A 24,895-nucleotide genomic window follows, 5' to 3' on the forward strand; every position below is an offset into this window, starting at 1 on the left:
GCTGGTCACAGTGACATGAACACTTACTCTTCTCCCACAAACCTGCTCCACTCAGCTTTTCTCCACTCACTTGAAGGCAACTCTATTCTTCCAGTTCTTGAGGCTAAAAACCCTGGAGGCAGCCTTAACTTCCTTTCTTCTCTTGTACCTGATATCAATACTTTCAAAAAATCCTGAGGGTTCTACCTTCAAAATATATCAAATATATTCAAGATATATCCACATCTGAGCATATCTAAACACCTTCACGGCTACCACCTTAGTTCAAGCAACTATTGGTGCTAGATTTTAACTATCATTGTTTCTTCCTGATGGACTGATGAGAAATGCAACTTACAGTTTCATGCATCTAATGTTTGGAAGAATTACACAGACTAGCTTCTGCTCCGTAGATTTCACACCTTGTTTCTCCTCTATTACCCACATACTTCCAAGGCTAGATGGGGCAGGACACCCTCATTATCAGGATACCCCCTCTAGCGCAACTTCCTGCCATGATGTCAGGTGAGTTGGTACACTGAGTGGCAGTATTTCTAGTAGCCATTCCTACACCAGGATGACCATAAATATATCCACTAAGCCCACATGAAATGTATCTCCAACTCAACTACTCCTTGGCTTGATCCTGGAAATGCTCTTTGTGCCTTTAACGCGAATGGGAGTATGGTGGAGGGGGAGTTGGAATGTAAAGGAACAGGACTCATCCACTGGCAATTCGAACATCTTGCTTTTGAAATTTTTTAAATGCCATGTCACCATTTTTCTCCAAGGCTCTGGAAGGGGCTTTTGCAAGTGAAAGTTGCCAAAGTTTACCTTTCATTAGCTTCGTAGTGAATCAGCGTCTGGGATATCCTAAATTGCAAGCTGCTCCCTTCTCCCAGAGCACCTCAACCCTCTTATATGCTTTTCATTTCCATTGCACTACCACCCTCTAGTACTGTATAATTGACTTATTATTTCTCCCTCTGCTAGTATATAAACTTCATGAGGGCAGGGATCTTTGCTTGTCTTGTCCCTGAGGTTTCTCAAGTGCCTAGAATAGGGACAAGTGCATAGTAGATCTTCCAAAAAGATCTGTGAATAAGTGAATGAAATAAATAGTGCATAAATGAGTGAATGAGTGATCTAAAGATAACTAGGATCAAGACTCCAGTAATCCAGCATTCGGGAATTGTAAAATTTGAGTTCTTTTCCAGACTCTTCCATTTAATCTTGACCATGTCATTTAACCTTTCCGGACCTCTGTTTCCTCGTGTATAAAATTAGGTCGTTATTTATTCATTCAATTAATATTCATTGCGAGACAACTACGGTCAAGAGGATGCAAAGATGATTTCTTGCATTCAAACCCTCCTACTCTTGCAGACGGCAAAACTCTGAGGCTTCAAAAGTCCCGCCTCTTCCAAGCCCCGCACACCTGCCGAGCCGTTCGTTAGGCTCCTCCCCGATTCAGCGCGGCCGCCAGTGCAGAAGCCCCGCCTTCGGCGCAGTCATCCAATGGCCAAGATACACGGCTAGGTGAACGCGAAGAGGCTTTAGGTGTCCTCTTGGCGCCTGACCAGAGCCTTGGACAATTGAGTTCCTTGAATAGCCATTTCCTTGAGTTGCCTCTGCGATGTGCTGGATCACCCGCCCTCCCATGTTCGCTCGGAAAGCTCGGCCAAGGCTCCTGAGCCCCGTCGCTGCCCTCCCCAGGAGCCCTGGGTCTTCACTGGACGAGACTCGCGCCCCGCGGCATTGTGGGAGTGGTAGTTTTATTTTCCTCCAGGTTCCTTCCAGGTGGACTAGTGGCCAAGACTCGCAGGACTACGATTCCCAGAAGCCTGAGCGAGTCACTGGTCACATGGCCTGCAAGACCGGGGTTGGTGGGAGGGGGCCGGGCTGGTGCTCCGCAGCTGTGACACCCGGAGCCCGCGGGCTCCCACGGCCCCCACAGATCCCGCCATGGTGCGTGCGGGCGCCGTGGGGACGCATCTCCCCGCGTCCGGCTTGGACATCTTCGGGGACCTGAGAAAGATGAACAAGCGCCAGGTAAGAGGCCCGCGTGGGGGGCGCGCCTAGCGTCCGGGATCGGACGGCTGCTCTGCTTCGCGTCGGGGCTTCCCGGCTAGGGCTCCGGCAAGGACAGCGCCCGAGACTAGCGCCGGCGGCGACCCGAGGTTCCGGCGCCGGGCTGTCAGAGGCCCTGGGTTCGGATTCGCACAGACCCACGTGTGGGCTGCCTTCTTTCATTGACAAGAGCGCAGTTCGAGAGGGTGGCCAGGAACGGGAAGAGAATAGAAATCTAGTCCTTTGAATGTCACATGTGGTTGAGAAAGCGCGGAGAGGTGACTCGGCCGTGAGTGACAGTTGCCTGGAAGTATTTGAAGGGCCACCCAGTGGAAGAGGGAAGATTTCTTGGGGGCTCCTGAGGCCTGATGTCCAGAGAGGAAGGCTGCCCGCAAATAGAAGGGGCAGAAAGATAGGCGAAAGTGAACAACTTTCTGATAATGGCAACGGCGCACTAATGCCTCCCAAAGCAATTTCCTCGCATTGTGGGAAGTTTTCTTCCCGACCAAGTCTTGGGACTAAATAAAGCTTGTGTCTAGAGAGCTCGCTGGTGGTGCTCAATCGTTGTGGGCTGAATTGGTGTACCAGATGGGATTCCAGAAGCCTTCTTTAACCTCTTAGATTTCGGCATCTGGCTGCACCTTGAATGTGGGCGCAGCTTGCGTGGGGTCTTTGGGCAGCTGGGGTTGATTTCTCTTTTGCAACATCAGAAGAAAACTTCCTAGTTGCCCCTTCCTTTAGGGTAGTATCACAGTTTGGGGGACTTTCTCTCTCAAATATAAGGCAAGAGTGAGTAGGGACTTGAAAGGAACCTCCTTAACCAGGAAAGTTGCAATTGCTTAAGCTTCTGAATGGGGAATTTAGGGAAGCTGTAGGGCAAAATATAATAATGGATCCTAATAATAAATTATGCTAGGGAAAATGGAAGCTTCCTAGTGGAAATTTTTTATTGTCTTTGAAAATGGTACTAATCTTATGATTTTGATGGCATCCTGTTTCATTTGTCCCACTGTATTGAGGAGTGGGGTGATGTCCATCGTAGGGCACAGCTTACTACTCTGGGCGTTTGGTTTGTTTCAGACTAAGTAAGTAGAGTTTCACACTAGTTCAGTAGCTTGGGAAATTTCAGTGTACTTGAATTTCATGAACTGTGTTTAGACCCTGGTTGTTTCTAGGTATGCATGGCTGAAGAGCTCCTGGGAGTGCCTGTGATTAAGATTGAGTTGTGGAAGTGATTATCAGTAGCTTGAAAAACCAACAGCTAATGCCTTGAGCATTGATGCTGTTTCCCAAGAAGTTCCTCCAGGAAACTGTGCTTTCTTTAAAAATGTAGACTTAATTGTTTTAAAAATATTTCCACTCTCAGTGATTGCCTATGTTTTGCTAGATTTCTAATTAAAATGCAGAAGCTCAAATCTGCTGCCTCCTGGTGCTTTTTTTTTTTTAAAGCTTTGTCTTTTTGCTTGTTTCTTTTTATTTTTCCCTCCAAAATAGCATCATATGACATCTTGTCAGGCATGCGTGCTTCACCAGTCTTGGAAGTGGGACCTCCTTTCTCTGTTGCCCCTGCTTACTATTAATTAAGGCAAGTGCCCCATGCAGACACAAGGAAGTCTGTGCAGTGAGGAAGAGAGGAAGAAATACAGCTACTGGCATTTCTGCTTCTTTGTCAGACAGAATATCAGGTCTGAAATGTTTGTTTAAAACTCTCAGACATTGGCTATTTCATCCTTGGTTGACAAAAGACTGAGTGTGGGCTTGCTTCTAAACTCTGCTGGCGTTATTAAGTGACAAGCATACAAAGTTGCATACATAGCAACAATGAAAGGCCCCAGGGAAACTTGATGGTGTATTTTATACATCCCAACCAGCTTGTCAGTAGTTCAAGCAAAATTATGTTTCTAGATTCCAGGATTTCAATCCTAGACCCAGATCAGTAGGTCCCTAAAAGGTAGAAAGAATGTTGGTCATGTGATCTGTGGTTTTGAAGTTAGATTGTTAGGTGTTTGTATAATTGGTGATCTCCTTAGCAAATAGATGTTGTGCTCAAAGGACGTTTTTTTGAGGAACTGATGTTATTTCTTGATGAGTTTCTCAAGCACAAGAGACTACACTGGAAAATATATTGTTAGTACCTGGTCTTTATTAGATAAATGGCAAGATTTTATGATTTTCTTTTATCAGGGTGTAGCCTGACGGTTTGAAAACCTATCTAAAAGTGGCAATGGCTGTTTAAAACTGTGGTTTGAGGCTTTCCTAATCAGATCTATAATTCTTAATGAAACAACATTTATTTGTTAAATCCTTTAAGTCAGGCAGAGCAGGTGGAAAAGTTTTTGACTGTGAACTCCAGTGAACAACTTCTTTGGACTGATTTGACTTGCAAGGCCGATTCTACTCTGCAGCAACAGTGTGATGTATTATGTAGCCCAACACTTTAACAATATCCGTCTAGCACTCCAGTTGCTTTTCTTACTCTCTGAGGAATTCAGTGATAGATTCATAATTTCCTATTGACACAATAGCCAAAGAGTTTTTTTTAAATGGTGAATCACTTTAATTTTAAATTATGTTTATTTTCCTATTTGCACTCACTACATCAAAATATCTTGTTATTTTAATTTACTTTTTATATCCCCATTTTCAGCTGTATCCTTCATAATTATCTTGAATGGTATAATTTCACATAAGTGTGATATTAGCAGGAGATAGTTTTGAGCTCTGCTTTTCTTATCTTGCTATAATATTGGAGTATGTTTTTATGTTTTGTCACATTCTTCAAAATGATTATTTTAATGGCCATATAACATCTTGTCAAATGGCATTGCTTTAAACACTTTTTTCTCCAGATTTTGGAATTAATCCATGCTCATCAAAGGAATTTTAAAGAATAGAGAACACTTTAAAGAAGGAAAGCAATCACTCATAATTCCACCGTGCTAAGACAGACTCTGTTAGCAGCTTGGGGGATCTCCATGTGTTTGTTCTATAAACCATTTTGTAGTTTGTGGAGATCAGATTGCCTGTGTTTTTCATTTAACCTGTCTTAAGTGTTTTGTCTTGTTAAAATTCTTTATGCATTGTTTTAAATAGTACAATATCTACTCAGTCGTTTGTCCATTGCTCATTTATTTCCTTCTTCCCGTTATTAGAAATAAGACTGTGATAAATTTCTTTGGTTCATAATTCCCTATCTGCCTCTGTATGACTGAACTCTTAGAAGTAGGATTGCTGGGCCAAGAGTAACCTCTTGGTACTCATGCCAACTTGCTTTCAGAATGGTTGCATCAATTTGCATGTCCACCACAATGCACTTACCAAGCAGAGTACTAGCACTGGAAAAAAAAAAAACTCTTTAAATCTGCTAGGTAAAAAAAAGTGGGGGGCGGTGGATGAAGATAGGATTTGGCCTGAACACTTTAAATGTTTATTTACCACTAATATTTCTTCTTTGGAAAATCAATAGTTTTAAGTTTTTACCACCTTTTTAGTATGGGTTTTAGTGTTTTTCTTACTACTGGTTTGTTTGTGCCCCCCATGTACGAAAGATGTTTATGTTGTCACTATTTATTCTACAAATTGAGTACTTAATTTTTGTCAGACTTGTGTTAAGCTTGGGCAAACAGCTGTGAACAAGGCCAAAATGAGCCTTTCCACTGTGGAACTTACAATCTAATGTGAGGATGCACTGAGTATATATAACAAATATACCTAGGCTGGTGTACAGCAGAGGTTGGCAAACCCCAGTCCACCACCTGTTTCATAAAGTTTTATTGGAACACGGCCATATTCATTCTTTTATGTAACATCTATAGCTGCTTTCCCGCTGCAATTGCAGAGCTGAGTCATTTCAGTAGAGACTAGGTGGTCCATAAACCTAAAATATGTTTTATTTGGCCTTTTACAGAATAAGTTTGTTGACTCCTGGTCTAGTGGGTCAGGGAAGGCTTCTCTTGGGAACTGACTTTTGAAGTATGACGTGAGTGAGTGTTAGGTATGCTGAGGTGTCTTGGGAGAGAGCCTTCTGGGCAGAGGAAATAACCAGGTCAGGGTCCTGGAGTGGACAGGAGCATGTGCCCTTTGAAGCCCTGACAGATCCTATCACTGTAGCTGGAGTGCAGTGAGCTTCACCAGCCTTGACTAGAGTCGGGGGTGTATCAGACAGGGCCTTAGAGACCGTAGTCATCCTCAGCGCAGGGGATGCAATCAGAGAGCTCTAAGAGGGCATAGAGGTGACCACAGGTGCGTTTGAAGATGAGTGCTGAGTGTTGTGTGAATAACACATTGGAAGTGGAGTGAGTGGGTATCACATTGAACGGTTAGCAGTCTCTTGCCCTGGGCAAATGGAAGGTCCCGGATAAGGGCTGCCAAGCCTAGTCGAGGGTGCCAGGGATTGCATGCCGCATGCCGCTGACGGACAGGCACAAGTGAAAGGGTGGAGGTCCTGGAAGAGCAAGAGCCCTGCCGGGTGTGGGCACAGCCAGAACAGGCATATGCCATCAGGCGGGGAGGGAGCATTCAATGAGAGACGTGGGCACTGAGCAGTTTCAGTGCCAGGCATGTTGCTGAGAATGGAGGGAGAGGGTGGTCGGAGATGAGGTCTGGGGATTGAGACTCTAGAGTGTTGGGTGGGCCATCCGCATGGCTCTTCAAATCACCCAGGGCAGTGGCAGGGGTTGTGAAGGGGAGGACTGAGCAGGTGCCAGAGTGAGGACCCCCCCTGGAGGACAGTGGGGGCAGAGGCCCCGAGAGGCTTACCGTTCAAGTGGTACTAGCCACAGTGGCTTTTGTCCTGCCGTCTCTTGGAGAACTGGAGACATCTGGGCTAATGATCCAGCTACAGCCCAGCAGGTGCTGTGATGTGGGCCGGTGTAGCTTTTCCCCTTTGTCCCCAGGGGTTGGTGGGAGTGGCAGGCTGCTGTCCCTGAGGAAGAGCTTTGTGCCTCAGCATGCGAGGTGCAGGGAGGGATGAGGTCAAGCCCTGTGGTCCTAACTCCGTGGTCTGAAGTCGCGCGAGGTCAGCTTCGAATTAGATATTGACTTGTTTGCGTGGTCTTGAGCCTGTGTACTTAACCAAATAGTTGTTTGTTTGCTTTCTAAAACATTATAGAAAATCTGAACATGCAGGTGTTTAAAGTTTTGTACGGTCAGATGCATTTTAGATACCTCAGTGCTCAGGACTGTGGGCGCTGGAGCCTCATCTGGGGCCCCTCGCCAGGGGGCTGAGGAGCGATTACTCTAGGAGGCCCGCACTGCACATGCCAGGCCCTCGGGTCGGACCTGTCTCTGCCCTAGATGGGAGGCCCTGGTGGTAGGTCTTGGGAAGCAGCGCCCTGCAGGGTTGAAGGCCCTGGGAAGTCCTGGGCAGGTAAGTGGAGTCTTATCGAGGCTTGAAGAGAGCAGGTCCCACAGGTTGCTCTGGGTTTTTTCTCCCTTATCTCTCATTGCAGGAGAGACGGTCTATGGAAGGCTCATCCATGGACAGAAGTTGAAGTACTGTGTAATTTTATAGTTGGTGTGAATTCATGTCCTAATATCATAACTTAGTTTTTTTTAAAACAAGCCCACCTCCAGCTTAGGGTTCATGAATGTTCTGCCACTGGTTGTCACTTTTGTTTGGCCTTTTCGTTCCAGCTCTATTACCAGGTTTTAAACTTTGCCATGATTGTGTCTTCTGCGCTCATGATCTGGAAGGGCTTGATCGTCCTCACCGGCAGTGAGAGCCCCATCGTCGTGGTGCTGAGGTGGGTCCTGCCGCTGTCACTCTGCTGCCCCATGCCTGGGGAGCAGTGTTGCCTTGCGTCAAAGTCCATGTGACAAGCAACAAGTGGTGTTTTGTTTGGATAGAATGTTAGAATCTTCTTTATTGGTATCTGCTTTGAGAACATTCCTTTTTTTCTGGCATTTGTTGGGAAATCTAATCTTTTCCAACAGACATATTAGAGATTTTATTGCATTGATAATTGATACTATACTCCAATGCAACATATTTGCTTCTGTCTTTTAATGTTTTAATCCACGTAAAATGACAATTTAGTAATGTGGTGCTGACACATTATTTGTGTACAAATTGATTTTTAAACATAAGTAATTTAAGACTGTTACTTGGTTTTCTCTGTATCAAATAGGGAGTGTGTGTCCCCAGTGCTTCGCAGAGTGTCTGGTGTTTTTTCAAGCGGCTTCTCCTTGCAAAATACAGTCGTAGACGGCTACTCACTTCTTGAGACTGTTACTCTTACAAAGCACAGCATGTTTATTTTAGAAAGTTAATGCGTTAGCTAGCTTCGTGAAGCCCTAAAGTCATCCAGGGAAAAAACTTAATGAGTTTGAAATTAAATAACTATGTTTGGGGGCTTAGGTGCTTTAAACTGCTCTCTGTCCAAGTGTCTTAGATGGCTGAGTCTCGCTGCGGGTGGGAGTGGGGCCCTGGCTTATGGGCAGGCAGCAGCTATAAAGTGGGCAGGGTCACAGCTGGCCAGTACAGGGGCCAAGTCCAGCACGCAGAGGCCTTAGCTCCCAACTTGGTGCCTTTTATCTCCACTGGGCCCCCCTGCCATGTCACAGGCCTTCAGCCATGGCCCGGTTTCACCACGTTACCCTTGCATGGCTGGCCAAGGGGCCCACTTCTAGAGATACAGGCATTTTCATAAGTTTAGGCACCTCAGGATAGCACAGGGGTCTTGAAGTCCCTTGTGTTCACACTGTGCTCCAAGAGTGCCCTGCAGTCTGGGAGGTAGGTTAGGAGAGAAGGGGACCAAACTCATAAGATTCTAGCCTTGCTTCAATTATGACAGCTCCGTTTTTATGTATTGCATTTGATTATACTTTTTGGTAACATTTCATTTGAAGGAAGAATTTTAGGGCTTTTAAAAGAAGAAAATTTTAAAACCTCAAGTTTAGTTTGGCCCACTCACTTAGAAGATAAGTGACCTGAGGTCCAGTGAGGCCCAGGCACCAGCATCTCACAGGTATTTCTGCCAGAGCCAAAACTAGATCCAGGATGTTCTGGCTCTTTGTAAGTCACACAGACACACTTGTGTACAGAAATTCTTGTGAAATTGCAGTGTGATACTGCCTTCTAAGGCTGACCCAGAAAGAAACAGAAAATCTGAACAGACCAATTACCAGCAATGAAATTGAATTGGTAATCAAAAAACTATCTAAGAACAAAATCCCTGGACCAGATGGCTTCACCGCTGAATTTTATCAAACATTTAGTGAAGACCCAATACCCATCCTCCTTAAAGTTTTCCAAAAAGTAGAAGAGGGAATACTTCCAAACTCATTCTGTGAGGCCAGCATCACTCTAATATCAAAACCAGGCAAAGACACCACAAAAAAGAAAAGTACAACCAATATCCCTGATGAACATAGATGCAAAAATACTCAACAAAATATTAGCAAACTGAACTCAAAAATATATCAAAAAGATCATCCACCATGATCAAGTAGGATTTATTCCAGGGATACAGGGATGGTACAATATTAGAAAATCCATCAACATCATCCAACACATCAACGAAAAGAAGGACAAAAACCACACAATCATTTCCATAGATGCCGAAAATGCACTTGACAAAATTCAATATCCATTCATGATAAAAACTCTCAACAAAATGAGTATAGAAGGCAAGTACCTCAACATAATAAAGGCCATATATGATAAACCCACAGCCAACATCATACTTAGTAGCGAGAAGCTGAAAGCCTTTCCTTTAAGATTGGAAACAAGGCAAGGATGCCCACTCTCCCCACTTCTGTTCAAAATAGTACTGGAGGTCCTAGCCACGGCAATCAGACAACACAAAGAAATAAAGGGCATCCAGATTGGTAGGGAAGAAGTTAAACTGTCACTGTTTGCAGATGACATGATATTATACATAAAGAATCCTAAAGAATCCACTCCAAAACTACTAGATCTAATATCTGAATTCAGCAAAGTTGCAGGTTACAAAATTAATACACAGAAATCTGTTGCATTCCTATACACTAACGATGAACTAGCAGAGAGAGAAATCAGAAAAATAGTTCCATTCACAATTGCATCAAAAAGAATAAAATACTCAGGAATAAACCTAACCAAGGAAGTGAAAGACCTATAGTTTGAAAACTACAAGACACTCATGAGAGAAATTAAAGAAGATACCAATAAATGGAAACACATCCCGTGCTCCTGGATAGGGAGAATTAATATTGTCAAAATGGCCATCCTGCCTAAAGCAATCTACAGATTCAATGCAATTGCTATCAAAATACCAACAGCATTCTTCAATGAACTAGAGCAAATCATTCTAAAATTCATATGGAACCACAAAAGACCCTGAATAGTCAAAGAAATCCTGAGAAGGAAGAATAAAGCTGGGGGGATTATGCTCCCCAACTTCAAGCTCTACTACAAAGCCACAGTAATCAAGACAATTTGGTACTGGCAGAAGAACAGACCCACAGACCAGTGGAACAGAATAGAGAGCCCAGATATAAACCCAACAATATATGGTCAATTAATATATGATAAAGGAGTTGTGGACATACAATGGGGAAATGACAGCCTCTTCAACAACTGGTGTTGGCAAAATTGTACAGCTACATCTAAGAGAATGAAACTGGATTATTGTTTAACCCCATACACAAAAGTAAACACAAAATGGATCAAAGACCTGAGTGTAAGTCATGAAACCATCTTAGAAGACAACATAGGCAGAAATATCCTAAATATAAACATGAGCAACTTCTTCCTGAATGCATCTCCTTGGGAAAGGGAAACAAAAGCAAAAATGAACACATGGGACTACATCAAACTAAAAAGCTTCTGTACAGCAAAGGACACCATCAACAGAACAAAAAGGCATCCCTACAATATGGGAGAATATATTTGTAAATGACATATTCGACAAGGGGTTAGCATCCAAAATATATAAAGAATTCATACACCTCAACAACCAAAAAGCAAATAACCCAATTAAAAAATGGGCAGAAGATATGAAGAAACAATTCTCCAAAGAAGAAATTCAGATGGGCAACAGACCCATGAAAAGATGCTCCACATCACCAATCATCGGGGAAATGCAAATTAAAATCACAGTGAGATATCACCTCACACCATTTAGGATAGGCAGCACCGAAAAGACTAAGAACAACAAATGCTGGTGAGAATGCGAAGAAAGGGGAACCCTACTACACTGCTAGTGGGAATGTAAGCTAGTGCAACCATTGTGGAAAGCAATATGGAGGTTCCTCAAAAAACTAAAAATAGAAACACCATTTGACCCAGGAATTCCACTCCTAGGAATTTACCCAAAGAATACAAGTTCTCAGTTTCAAAAAGACATATGCACCCCTATGTTTATTGCAGCACTATTTACAATAGCCAAGATATGGAAGCAACCTAAGTGTCCATCAGTACATGAATGGATAAAGAAGAGGTGGTACATATACACAATGGAATACTATTCAGCCATAGGAAAGAAACAAATCCTACCATTTGCAATAACATGGATGTAGCTGGACAATATTATGCTCAGTGAAATAAGCCAGGTGGAGAAAGACAAGTGCCAAATGATTTCCCTCATTTGTGGAGTGTAACAACGAAGCAAAATTGAAGGAACAAAATAGCAACAAACTCATAGACTCCAAGAAGGGACTAGTGGTCACCAAAGGGTAGGGGTGTGGGAGGGCAGGTGGGGAGAGAGGGAGAAGGGTATTGAGGGGTATTACGTTTAGTACACGTGGTGTCGGGGGGATCATGGGGAAGACAGCGTAGCACTGAGAAGGCAAATAGTGAATCTGTGGCATCTGCAATGGGATATGGGTGGGGACTTGATAATATGGTAAATGTAGTACCACATTGTTTTTTCATGTGAAACCTTCGTAAGAGTGTATATCAATAATACCTTAATAAAAAAAAAGAAATTGCAGTGTGTAGGGACTCTTTTTATTTCTTTAAGGCATCTTTTACAACTCTAAAGCAACTTGGTTTGTCAGTCTAAGCTGTTGACTTTATGAGAGATGTGACCTTGGGGAAATCTCTGGACCTGGAGGGAAGCGAGGGCACGTTGATGTTAGCGGAATGCTTCAAAGAACTGCTCTTCTTACGGGAACACATAATGACTGCTGAGGCTGTCGCCCTCTTCCTGCTTCTGAGACTTGCCCAGGAGGCTTTTCTGACTTGTGGTTTTTACTTGTTATCGCAGGCTGAGGTGATTTTCTAGAAACCTCTTTCTATTGTGTCTCTCCAGGAATTTTGTTGAAAGGATAAAGATTAAGCAATGGATGAAGACATTCTCTTAAGCATTTTAGCCATTATTTTTAAGGAGGAAACAACACTGACGCAAGTGTGTTCTGTTTTCAGATGACAACAAAATAAACTTGCACATCGAGGGGCAAAAACCCCAAATTTGTTTTTACTCAGATGTTTTTCTTTCACTCTTACTCTGTTTCTAACCCTCTCTCCCTCTTTAATTCAGATTACCTATTTCTGAGTGCTCGGTCTGTTACTATGCTTGGTGTCGCTAGTTCCTTCAGAAATAAACCCATCAGCAGGTTCAGGCCCTTCTGCACTGTGTTTCTGCCTGCGGTACTCCACGTGTGCTGACAAGTTTAAGGTTTCCCCAGGTTGGGAGGGGCGGGGCCAGCCTTTTGAGCGGGTCTCCCTGTGAACCCACGTTTTCCTCCAGAGCTCCTTGTTCTTCACTAGCCTGGTTGTTTTCTGCCCTCTGCAAACTCGCTCATCGTTGCAGGGCCCTTACTAGCCTATTTGTCGGCCTCCTTTATTTTCTCCTGCATTAAAACAGCACGAGCCTGTGTACGATGAATCCTGTTTTGATCATTTCAGTTTCCACTAGACTACAGTTTTGTTTGAATCCACTGAAGATTTTTGGCACTGGTTTAAACTGGAATCGTGTGGGATTATTTCTTGACGTCCACCTCAAAATAGTCAACATTTGTTAGAATGGGGCTTTCTGTAGGAAATGGTTGAAAGCGTGACGCCGCAGAAGTCAGAGCCCTGGGTTTGAATTTTGTCCCAGCCCTCAGCGTGGCTTCGGGTAGATCATCCTCCGAGGTGTATTCGCTTGTTTCTGATTCCTTGCACAAGTATGTCTGCGTCCTAGGTGCTGCGGAGACACCACGAAACGTTAAGAATTGCCCTAGACTGTTAACCAGCTTTCAGAATCTGCAGTTCTAAATGAAAGTAGTCACGTATTTAGAGATATAAAGCTTTTTACGGGTAAAAACAGGCAGCCGTTACTTCAAAGAGTCCACGTTATGCTTGGTTCTTTTTCTACCTCGTGTAAACTGCATGGGGCCTGCTGGTGCCGTTTGCACGCTTGAACCTGAGAAGCAGTGGTTGCTTTTCTCACAGATCAGCGTCACCTTGAGCCGTCAAAAGGGAGCCACCGTCATTGGTTTCATAGCTCATGGACCTACTTGAATGCTGATGAAAATCGAAACTGATATGTTTATTACCATATTCTTTATGAAGTGAAATGTTCACCTTGTGAACCCAGGGTGATTTGATGTGATGTTCTGTTTCTTTCTAGTGGCAGTATGGAGCCAGCCTTTCACAGGGGCGACCTTCTGTTCCTAACAAATTTCCGGGAAGACCCAATTCGAGCTGGTGAAATCGTTGTTTTTAAAGTTGAAGGACGAGACATTCCAATAGTTCACAGAGTAATCAAAGTTCATGAAAAGTAAAGAGGCCTTACTTCTTTTTCGGTGGTGTTCTGTAGTTTTGGTACCCCAAATTTAATGATTGACTAGGAAGTAGCAAACACACACTGGGTTATGTTCCTAGTTCTGCTTTACTAATTAGGTGGCTTTGGACCTGCTACTGAACGCGGTCTGTAAAATGGGAATGAGAATTTACCCACAGAACTCGCAGTTGGGAGATTATGAGGATTAAGTGCACTTACATCTACCATAGCACTTGAAAAACTTAAATTGCTGCACAGTGTATGAATATGAGTGTATTATAGCATAGCAATAGCTATTTGCAAGAGTCTTAAGAGAAAATCAAATCCCACTGTAATTGAGGATTATTTTGATGTGAGAATTATTTTCTGAAATGCAGAAAGCTACCTGTTTCTCTTTATCACTTTGGACTAACTGGCATAATATTAGCACTAACATTAGCCCTGGATGGATAAAAATTCTTTTCCCATCTCATCCCATGATTCTGTTATTGCCTATCCTGCATGAATTCTTCTCCCACAAATGTCCTTGTCTTTCCCTTAAATGCCAGTAGTGACTTACTAAGACTCTTCTTGAGAACCAGAAAAAATTATTCCTAGCTCAGACTTTTAAGATCCCATGTGAGAATATAGTCACATAATTAGCAAAGATGTTACATTATATATACTTGGTAATTCATTTACCTTTTTGCAGCTTAGTATAGCCTTTTTACCTGCATGAGTTGTGAGGTTAAATTTAGTTATGTATATTTCTTTTTTTTAAATAATGGAACATTTCTTATCCTGTCCATGTGCGCGTGTGCGCATGCTGTAACTATTTGCACATATCCGGTGTTAGATTCCCATTCCATTCACTGCTTCCAGGTGTTCCCCAAATATGTTAATACTTAAAATGTTCACTTCTTTTTTTTTTTTTTTTATTCCTTTTATTTATATATATATTTTTTTGAGAGGGCATCTCTCATATTTATTGATCAAATGGTTGTTAACAACAATAAAATTCAGTATAGGGGGGGTCAATGCTCAATGTACAATCATTAATCCATCTCAAGTCTAATTCTCATCAGTCTCCAATCTTCTGAAGCATAACGAACAAGTTCTTACATGGTGAACGAATTCTTATATAGTGAATAAATTCTTACATGGTGAACAGTACAAGGGCATTCATCACAGAAACTTTCGGTTTTGATCACGCATTATGACCTATAAACAATCAGGTCAAATATGAATATTCATTTGATTTTTGTACTTGATTTATATGTTGATCCCACAATTCTCCCTCTATTATTATTATTGTTTTTATTTTTAATAAAATGCTGAAGTGGTAGGTAGATGCAAGATAAAGGTAGAAAACATAATTTAGTGCTGTAAGAGGGCAAATGTGGATGATCAGATGATCAGGTGTGTGCCTATGGACTAAGTATTAATCCAGGCTAGACAAGGGCAGCAAGACATCCACGGATGCAGAAGATTTCTCTCAAAGCAGGGGGGGTGAGGTTCTGAGCCTCACCTCTGTTGATCCCCAAAAAATGTTCACTTCTTTTATTCTAAATGTTCGATTGACTTTGTTTCAGTTTGTGTTCCTACATTGGTCCTGCACTGTTACTTGATGGCTGCTTGTTAACTAACTGGTGAAGAAATACGTCCAATCATAATGTGGCCTTACTCTCACCTCATTTAAAAAATAATTTCTCAAGATGAGAAGTTGTTCAAAGTTGAGGAAATAGTGATAGTGATTTTCTGTAATTTTCATGGGTTGTGAGAGGCTGCTTGCTTGGATTTTTCTCATCTTGATTTCCTTTATAACCATGGCTCCAGGTCAGCTTGCTCCTTTTGCCATGGATTCAAATCTTCTAGTCTTTTAATATTTTTATCAAATTATAATAGTGCATTTTTTCATTGTCTTATTGAAAGAAGACCCTTCCTGTGCCTCTGTAGTGCTATAATATTGTGCTTGAAGTGTCAAGGCTATGTAAGCGCCAGTTTAGAATGTTTAAAATTAATCCCACATGTCTCTTTAACACTGATTTTATGCCATGTGTGATTCCTGTTTCTTTGCAAACTGAATTTTATACCACTCTGCTCAGTGGCCAAGGAAATAATGCGTTAACACATCCTACATTTGGCCAGGAAAAGTTAAGTTTGAGAAGAGGTAAGAACACACTTGCATTTGAATTACCTTTTGCTGAAACCTGTGTAATTGGGAACCAAGTGCATGGCTGGAGTGAAGGGAGTGTAGCTCAGGTTGACAGGTTGGTCCCTGAGCCTGAGGAAGAATGAAAGCAGTTGCAGGAAGCTAATCATCCCCTTACCTGTACCCTCTGCCTTGTTTTTTAGGATTTAAGTCTACAAAATTGTCAATAGATTTGTGCTTTAGTTGAGTGGTTATCTGTGTGCGATCATTCTAGACCAAGAAAGATAAAGTTATTTTTGACTGCTTCTTAAAATGCCCATATCAGACTGTAAAGTATTGAATAAGCAGATAGTTTTGTAATGATGCTGTTTTGAAAATAATATTTGAAAGGTTGTTATTTTGCTTTCCAGAGATAATGGAGACATCAAATTTCTGACTAAAGGAGATAATAATGAAGTTGATGATAGAGGTTTGTACAAAGAAGGCCAGAACTGGCTTGAAAAGAAGGACGTGGTGGGACGAGCCAGAGGGTGAGGATGAACTTTTAAATGATATAGAAGATTCAGAAATCAGAAAAACATTTGGAAACAAAGAAACTAAATGTAAAGGATAATATAATCATTCATTATAAATAATACATGTCAGGAAAGTTGTTAAGTACAGTTGACCCTTGAACAACATAGGTTTGAGTTGCACAGGTCCACTTATATGCACTTTTTTCAAGAAATCTTTTGAAATTTGTGACAATTAGAAAAAAACATGTTTTTTTTTCTTTAGCTTACTTTATTGTAAGAATACAATATATGCTACATGGAACATACAGAATGTATGTTAATTGACTATTTTTGGGTAAGGCTTCCAGTCAGCAGTAGGCTGTTACTAGTTAAGTTTTGGGGTGTTGGTACCCCTAACCCCTGTGTTGTTCAAGGGTCAACTGTAGTTCTTGTATGGACTGTGTATGTATTTACTATGTAACAAAACTCAGAACTAAAGACCTAAAATTTAAAAGTGAATGCAACACATATTATCTATATCATGGGTTTAATTATATTTTTGAAATAAATCCTCACCTAGAGATAGTTATTTGTGGATTTTGAATAGTAATTATAAGAAATTCCTCCACAGATAACCACCATTTAACACTTCAGTGAGTATCCTCGGTATTCCCTGTGCCTATCTATACAGATGTGTGTTTGCCTATGTAATATATAATTTTACTTAGGAAAAAAAAGTTTTTTCCCAACAGGAAGTTGGGAATAGCTTTCTGTGTCAAATATACAGCTATACATTTTTAAATGGTTACATGCTGTTCCTTTGGTAACCTAAATTATTTAGCTAATCTTTTTTGGTGGACATTTAAATCATTTCCTGTCTGTCACTACTAAAACAATTTTGTGATAATTTTTATTAAAGTATCATTGATATACAATCTTATGAAGGTTTCACGTGAACAACATTGTGGTTTCAACATTCACCCGTATCATCAAGTCCTGACTGTGCCCGCAAGTGCCCCACTGCAGTCACAGTCTGTCAGCATAGTAAGATGCTATAGAGTCATTCCTTGTCTTCTCTGTACTGCACTGCCTTTTCCATGACCAAACCTATATTGTGATGGCTAATTATAGTGCCCCTTAATCCCCTTCTCCCTCCCTCCCCACCTCCTCTCCCCAAACCCTTCCCTTTGGTAACCAGTAGCCCCTTCCTGGAGTCTGTGAGTCTGCTGCTGTTTGTTCCTTCACTTTTGCTTCATTGTTACACTCCACAAATGAGGAAAGTCATTTGATACTTGTCTTTCTCCACCTCGCTTATTTCACTGAGCATAATACCCCCTAGGTCCATCCATGTTGTTGGAAATGGGAAATTTGTTTTCTTTTTATGGCTGAATAATATTCCATTGTGTATATGTACCACCTCTTCTTTATCCATTCATCTATTGTTGGACACTTAGGTTGCTTCTATTTCTTGGCTATTGTAAATAGTGCTGCGATAAACATAGGGACGCATATGTCTTTTCAAATCAGGGATCTTGTTTTCTTCGGATAAATTCCTAGAAGTGGAATTACTGGGTCAAATGGTATTTCTATTTTTGTTTTTTGAGGAACCTCTATACTGCTTTCCATGGTAGTTGCACCAATTTACGTTCCCACCAGCAGTGGAGGAGGGTTCCCCTTTCTCTGCATCCTCACCAGCATTTGTTATTCTTGTCTGTTGGATGTTGGCCATCCTAGCTGGTGTGAGGTGATATCTCATTGTGGTTTTAATTTGTATATCCCTAATGATTTAGTGATATGTGCCTTCTCTGGAGAAGTGTCTGTTCAGATCCTCCACCCATTTTTAAATCTGGTTGCTTTTGGGTGTTGAGGCATGTGAGCTCTTTTGATGTTAAGCTCTTATCAGGTTAAGTCATTTACGAATATATTCTCCCATACTATAGGATTCCTTTTTGTTCTGATGGTGTCCTTTGCTGTGCAGAAAATTTTTAGTTTGCTATAGTTCCACTTGTTCATTCATTTTTTATTTTGTTTCCCTTGCCCAAGGAAATGTGTTCAGGAAAAGTCGCTCATGTTTATATTCAAGAGATTTTTGCCTGAGTTTTCTTCTGTGAGTTTCATGCCTTACATTCAGGTCTTTGATCCATTTCGAGTTTACCTTTGTGTATGGAGTTAGACAAGTTTTGTGATAATTTTTTAATACTCACCTTTGCATAGTTGTTCTAGCAATGAGTTCTGTTTCTTACTGACACAGCAAAGAGAGTAACCTCTTATTAAAAAACTAAAAAAGGGTGATTCTTTGCCACTCTTGGTGACCCTTTTTATGTTTAACCCTTGTTAGAAAGGTCTTCTTATTTTATCTGAATCCCACCAGCCGTGTAAGGCTGGGGAGCACTGTTTGCCATTTTCTAACTTTCAGCTTTATTCATTGCGTTGTGGTTTCAGGCCTCTTTCTACCTTTTTCTCCCTCTGCTCACCTTTTAACCATTTTCACTCTCCTGCATTTCCACCTGAATGTCTGTGGGGAGATGAGAGACTTCCAGCTGCTCAGTCCTGTATTTTTAGATGCTCTGGTGAAAAGCTTTGTATAAACCTGAGGTTGAAGCTACTGACTGAAATAAAACTGGAGGTACTAAGGGTGTGTGTTACCTTGCTTTCCATTAGTGAGATGTTGAGACTTTGGTTAAGCTGATTACATGTTGACATTACTTTTGTCAGCATAATCATTGGCTAGCTTATGCCGCGACCCTTCTGTCTCTGGAGTCATTGTCACATTCGGGTGTAAGTTACAGGATTCACATATATATTCACTGCCCAAGAAACTTGTTTGTTACACTGTGAAATGCACATGATGATACTTTCAGTTACAAACTAATTATCCGTGTATTTCAAAAGCTTTCTCTAACAGCAATTTTTATATAGGCTATCTGAATATTCTCTACAAAAAACTAAAAACTCAATTTTTGGAAGTTGGCCATTCCATATGTACAAGTGGCTCAACTAATTATTTTAATTCTGTTATGCTGACTGCAGCAAGTGAAGACAAGTAGCATCTCTAGCTGAAATCATGTGCCTCCTCACAAAAATGGTCCTGCCTGTTAGCTCTGCTGCTTTTTACTAATAAAGCCTTTTGAGACAGGAGTGAATGTTGTTCTTACAGCCCCAACTGGTGCTATTCCCAAGAAAGATTTGTTTCCTAAGTGTGATTTATAGTATTTTTAGTTTTTGCTACCCTTTTATTAGAACAATCTTTATATTTCTGGCTTTTTATTTCACAATTTAGGTTTTTACCATATGTTGGTATGGTCACCATAATAATGAATGACTACCCAAAATTCAAGGTAGGAATGTATGTGTGTCTGTATTTTTTTTTAATTATTAGAGCTTTCACATGTGCAACTATGAAGATGCAGCCTATTTAAAATATTTTGCTAGTTTTTCTTTTCTGCAGATTATTGGTAGTTAACTACAAATTAGCATAATCATTAAATTATCAACGTATAAATTAAATATCTAAAATAGCTACTTTCAGCTATAATGTTCATAGTGTGTTCTAAAATGGCACCTATATATGTGTTGCTTTTTATTATGGAAATCTTTAAACATGCAAAAAATAGTACAATGAACCCAGTAATGTTTATCTCTCAACTTCAATAAAAATGGTAGACTTAAAAAACGGTAGATTTTTAAAAATCACTTGAAAAACAGTAGGAGGCCTACGCAAGAATGAGCGGTGCATCAGTTGTGTTTGTTGGGTGTTTGATCCTTATGAATGAATGTATTTTTGAGTTTTTAATCATAATGTGGCATTGAACAGCTAATTTAGAGAACAAGCCATGGGGGAGGAGGTCATCTTTTGATTGTGTCCTCCGTCCAATATAGAACAGGTTTCATCTGAATACAGATATAGTCCAAATTTATTTGTAGACCTGACAGTAATTTTCCATTGTGTTTCTTTACAGTATGCTCTTTTGGCTGTAATGGGTGCATATGTGTTACTAAAACGTGAATCTTAAAATGAGAAGCAGTTCCTGGGACAAGATTGAAATGAATTCTGTTGAAAAAGAGAAAAATAATATATTTGAAATGTTCTTTCTGTATAAAAGCAAACAATGTGGAGATGTTTCTGTCCTGGTCAAATAAATGATTCATCAGTAATGATTGTTTTCTTTTGTGGGCTCTGATTTGAATCTCTTCAGTCTATCTGCTACTCCTGGCAGGCGCTCAGAACCAAGCGTGAGGGTCTGCACCGTTTCAGGAATCAGGCAGGCCAGCACTGGGCCAGCTCGTGCGGACAGTGCGTAGTCCTCATGATAGAGTTGTAATGTCAGAGTTTCAAAAATTCTTGTGTAACATAACAGTATTTCTGGGGAAAACAAAAAGGCCCTTAAAAGGAGATGGTTTTAATGAATTATAAAAATAGTGCATATTCCTTTGAAAAATTGCAGAAAGTACAGAGGGTTAGAGGAGCACGTCCCTTTCTCCAGTGTTCCAAGGATCCTCCACCATTTTAGTTTGGTTATATATGCACTATATATATATAGTCCTGCATATAAAATAGTCTGTCATTAAGGTATTTGTCAGGCACTTACATCCCAGCTACTGCCTTAGGTGCAGGGGGTGCAAAGGCCAGCTGTGCTAGAGCTGATAGTGTTGTGGGAAACACAGGTAATAAATTGACACATGATTTCAGAGTGACAGTTCCTATGAGGAGAGGTAAAGCTGACAGAGGGTCAAGGAGGATATTGCTTCTGCTGAGGTCAGGGAAGACCTCTGAGAAGGTATCACCTTCTCAGCAGAGTTAAAGAAACACGAGGGAACAAGGCGTGTAAATCCTGGGGAAAAGCAAGTTGCTGTCAGCACAGAGGCCCCGGCAAGGGCGTGTTCTCTCCAAGCATCAGCGAGCATTCAGGGCGCCTGGTGGTCTCTACTACAGATTCTGACCTGGGAGGTCCAGGATGGGGCCTGAGGTTCTGCCTTCCTAACGCGCCGAGGCAGTGCCAGCACTGCAGGGGCCTGGACCCCACTGGGCAGCAAAGTGCTGGAGGCATAGCAAGGAGATGAGCAACATTTTCAAACACTCTTCAGTTTTGCAAAAATGTTCTCTCTTCACTGAATAATATGATACTGACATTCTTCCCATCAGAATTTACAAATCTACTGAATGCTTTGAGGTTGTCCAATCTGACCTCAGAATGTATAATCCCTAAAAGTCACTTAGCCACTGGTGGGCCTTGAGCAAGTTATCTTAATTTCCCTCAGCCTTAAATGGAGGTTAGAACTGTGAGTATTTACCCGCTGGTTGTCCTGATAGGGATACGTAAGTAATTCACTGAATGCTCTTTGCAGGTTGCTTGACATGTATGCAGGTATGCACTCAGTAGATGTTACCCATCATCATGTATGTTTCTCTTTCCAAAGTGAACTTGTGCCTAATCGCACACCTGTGTTGACCTCCTGATTTGGAAATGCAGTGACCAGCAGGCAGGATCCATGGGGCTGGCTTGCCCTTTAATCCTTTATTTCTGCTAAAATAGGCTATTGCAATAGCAGTAGGCCTCAGTCCTGTTGAAATCAGTAAAGTGAAAGAAAAAAAAATGTACAGGTTACTTTCTAAAAACACTATGCTTTTGTGCCATTTAATAGGCTCTTTTCTGAAGAAAAGTAGATTTTTCTTGCCCTAACTAAAAATGGTATTTTAAAACACGTCAAAACTTTATCATCTTCCTAGGGTTCTGTAGTGAGTTAATATAAACTCTTAAAAAGCTCTTAGCATAGCTAAGGTTTTTGCTAATGCTTTGAACATGTGTAATATTCCGAAATAAACTCACAAAGGCAGCCAAGAACCCTAACATGGCTCACCAGTGCCACTTGTGGGTAGGTAGGAAGCATCATCTCTCAGGCTTCACAGATGCTACTGGTCCCTTTACGGTGGAAGTGATGGAAGTTAATGCTGGATTGAAGTTCTTTTGTCTGGGGTCTCAGTTGCAGCCTCAGTGTCTGGAACACATCAACCAGAATGGGGCTGTATCTGAGCAGACAGACATCAGCACAACATCCGAGTGGCTTGCAGGTCATTCAGCAGGTGGGACCTCTTGCTGGGAGCATTTATGTGCTCCTGACAAACTTTTCTTGCATGACTGGGCAACTGCTTTCCCACTTCATAAAAGCTTAAAGGCATCAAAGTTGAAGGACTTGTGGTCACTGACCAAGCAAGTGATGCCCACTGAGAAAAGAGAAGACAAAAGTATAAGAACAGGTGCAAGGACCTCAAGACCCTGGTGTAGGGATGCACAGCCCATGTTTCAGCTCACAAAGGCCCCCGGTGTTACAAGAGGACACTGTTTAAGCAGTTACATGGTGGTTGCTGTAGTGTCTTTAAGATCAATTTAAATTTCCATCAAAAACTGGAAAGTGTCTACCATGGGAGTAAGCTTCAGTGTTTCAAAAAGGCAAGTGGTAGAGCCTCTAATTTCCCCAGCCACAGGCCTAGGAGCCTTGCCCTTTCCGCTTTGACAAGGAATGTGTCAATCTTATGCAAAGGTTAGATAAACACACGCGCACACAGCAACAGTCAGATTGTGGGCTCCAAAGTGCTCTATAAAAATTTTAGACCCTATTCTTAGCAAGGCTGGGCAAAGGACACATTGTTGTGAAGGAAGTCTGCCCGTTTTAAGTGAGCAAAGCATGAGAATCTCTAAATTAGGGGAAGTAAGCGTTGGCATCTGCACTTCAAAAAACTCCCAGGTGATGTGACGCATATGCAGCAGGGGTTGAGAACCACTGAGGACCATCTGCACAAATTAGTTGGGAGTAAATGTGATTAGAATGCCTAATTGTTCATGTCTTCCCTCTCATCTTCTCATCTTCATGGAGTCATTTTCAGATTGCATGATAGGAAAAAACAGAAACACGCCATATCTCTCTGCCTCCCTTTCGCCACCATTTCCCACACCAACCTGATACTAACATCTCCATTACTTGCCATCTGGTTTCCGCTTCAGCCCACATTTGATGAAGGAGCCTTTGACCCAGGGCCGTGGGCAGTCTGCACAGGCTCATCCTGACATTCTGGGCAGAGCTCCACCTGTTCACACTCTACGCGTCAGCAGGTGCCCTCAGTTTCCCGTAAGAGGCATGGGGCGGGCTGGGTGCAGAGGAAGGAAGGCTCTGCAGTCACAGAGGTGTAAGCCCTGCTGCCGCCTACTGGGTCTGTAGTTAACTCAGGCCCAGTTTCCTTACATCTAGAATTAGTGTAAAGATGGGCCAGGAGTTTCTTAGATGCTTGGTTTTAATCAAATAGAGCTTTACTCTTTCTTCCTCAAGATCATTTGAGTTTGAATACTGAGAATATATTTCTTCGGCCTTACAATCCTCTTGAGCATTCTTCCCTATCATCTTTGGCCATGAATTCTACCTTTATTTTCTCTGAATTTTTAATCTGCTTCCCTACATTGTTGCAGACACATCCTGTGACAGGGACATTCTCCCTCGGAGCCCGTGCATCATGAAGATTCGGGATGATGTGGAAGAGCAGAGGGTCCTTTACACTGGATCCTGCCTTTGCCAGTTCTGTGTCAATATGGGCATAAGACGCTTCCCCCACATGCTCTCCAAGGTGAAGTCATCACCCAGACACTATTCACCACGTGCCCCTCATCAGGTTTCATAGTTTCCGCATGGGTGTTTGCTTGTGCTATACAGCAGGAATCTTTTTAATAGACTTTTTAGAGCAGTTTTAGGTTCACAGCAAATTCAAAGTACAGAAAGTTCCCATATATTCCCTGTCCCCACAAATGCACAGCCTCTCCTGCTGTGACATCCACAGCATAGTAGTACTTTGTCAGAATCAGTGAACCTACATGAACACATCATTATTACCCGAAGTCCACAGTTTACATCATAGTTCACTTAGTGTTGTACATTCTATAAGTTTTGATAAATGTACAGTGTATTCACCACTGCATATCATACAGAATAGTTTCCTTTCATAAAAATCCTCTGTCCTCTGCCTCTTCATCCCTCCCTTCCCCAATCTCTGGCAATCACCGATATTTTCGACTGTCTCCACAGTGACACCTTTTCCAGAATGGCATATAACTGGAATCACACAGTGTATGGCCTTTTCAGTATTTAGTTAGATGCCTTTAAGTTGCCTCCATATCTTTTGATGTCTTGATAGCTCATTTATTTTTAGCACTGAATAATATTCCATTCAATGGATGTACTACAGGTTATTTAACCATTCATCAAGTGAAGAATATATTGGTTGCCTCCAAGTTTTGACAGTGAATAAAGCTGCTCTAAACATTCGTATATAGGCTTTTGCGTTCATGAGTTTTCGGTTCATATGGATGGATACCAAGGATCATGGTTGTTGGATCACATGGTAGAAGTATGTTTGGTTTTGCAAGAAACCGCCTTCCAAAGTGGCTGGACCATTTTGCTTTCCCACCGGCAATGTAGGAGAGTCCTTGTTGCTCCACTTCCTTGTCAGCATTTGGTGGTGTCACTGTTCTAGAATTTGAGCATTC

The 24,895-nt window shown here is 41.7% G+C and overlaps 1 protein-coding gene across 2 annotated transcripts; it reads left to right on the top strand.

Moving 5' to 3' along the window:
• Positions 1-1,837: 1,837 nt before the first annotated feature.
• On the top strand, positions 1,838-20,519 carry SEC11C (SEC11 homolog C, signal peptidase complex subunit). Of its 2 annotated transcripts, XM_073213153.1 has the most exons (6): positions 1,838-2,031; positions 7,684-7,793; positions 13,587-13,736; positions 16,281-16,400; positions 19,645-19,702; positions 20,324-20,519. In XM_073213153.1, exons 1-6 carry the CDS (start codon positions 1,945-1,947, stop codon positions 20,375-20,377), a joined length of 579 nt encoding a protein of 192 aa, XP_073069254.1. In that variant the 5' UTR covers positions 1,838-1,944; the 3' UTR covers positions 20,378-20,519. The 2 variants fall into 2 exon arrangements, with proteins under 2 accessions (XP_073069254.1, XP_017517673.1); XM_017662184.3 differs by lacking the exon at positions 13,587-13,736.
• Positions 20,520-24,895: the final 4,376 nt, after the last annotated feature.

The sequence above is a fragment of the Manis javanica genome, chromosome 9 (genome assembly GCF_040802235.1).
Source record: "Manis javanica isolate MJ-LG chromosome 9, MJ_LKY, whole genome shotgun sequence".
Lineage (NCBI taxonomy): Eukaryota > Metazoa > Chordata > Mammalia > Pholidota > Manidae > Manis > Manis javanica.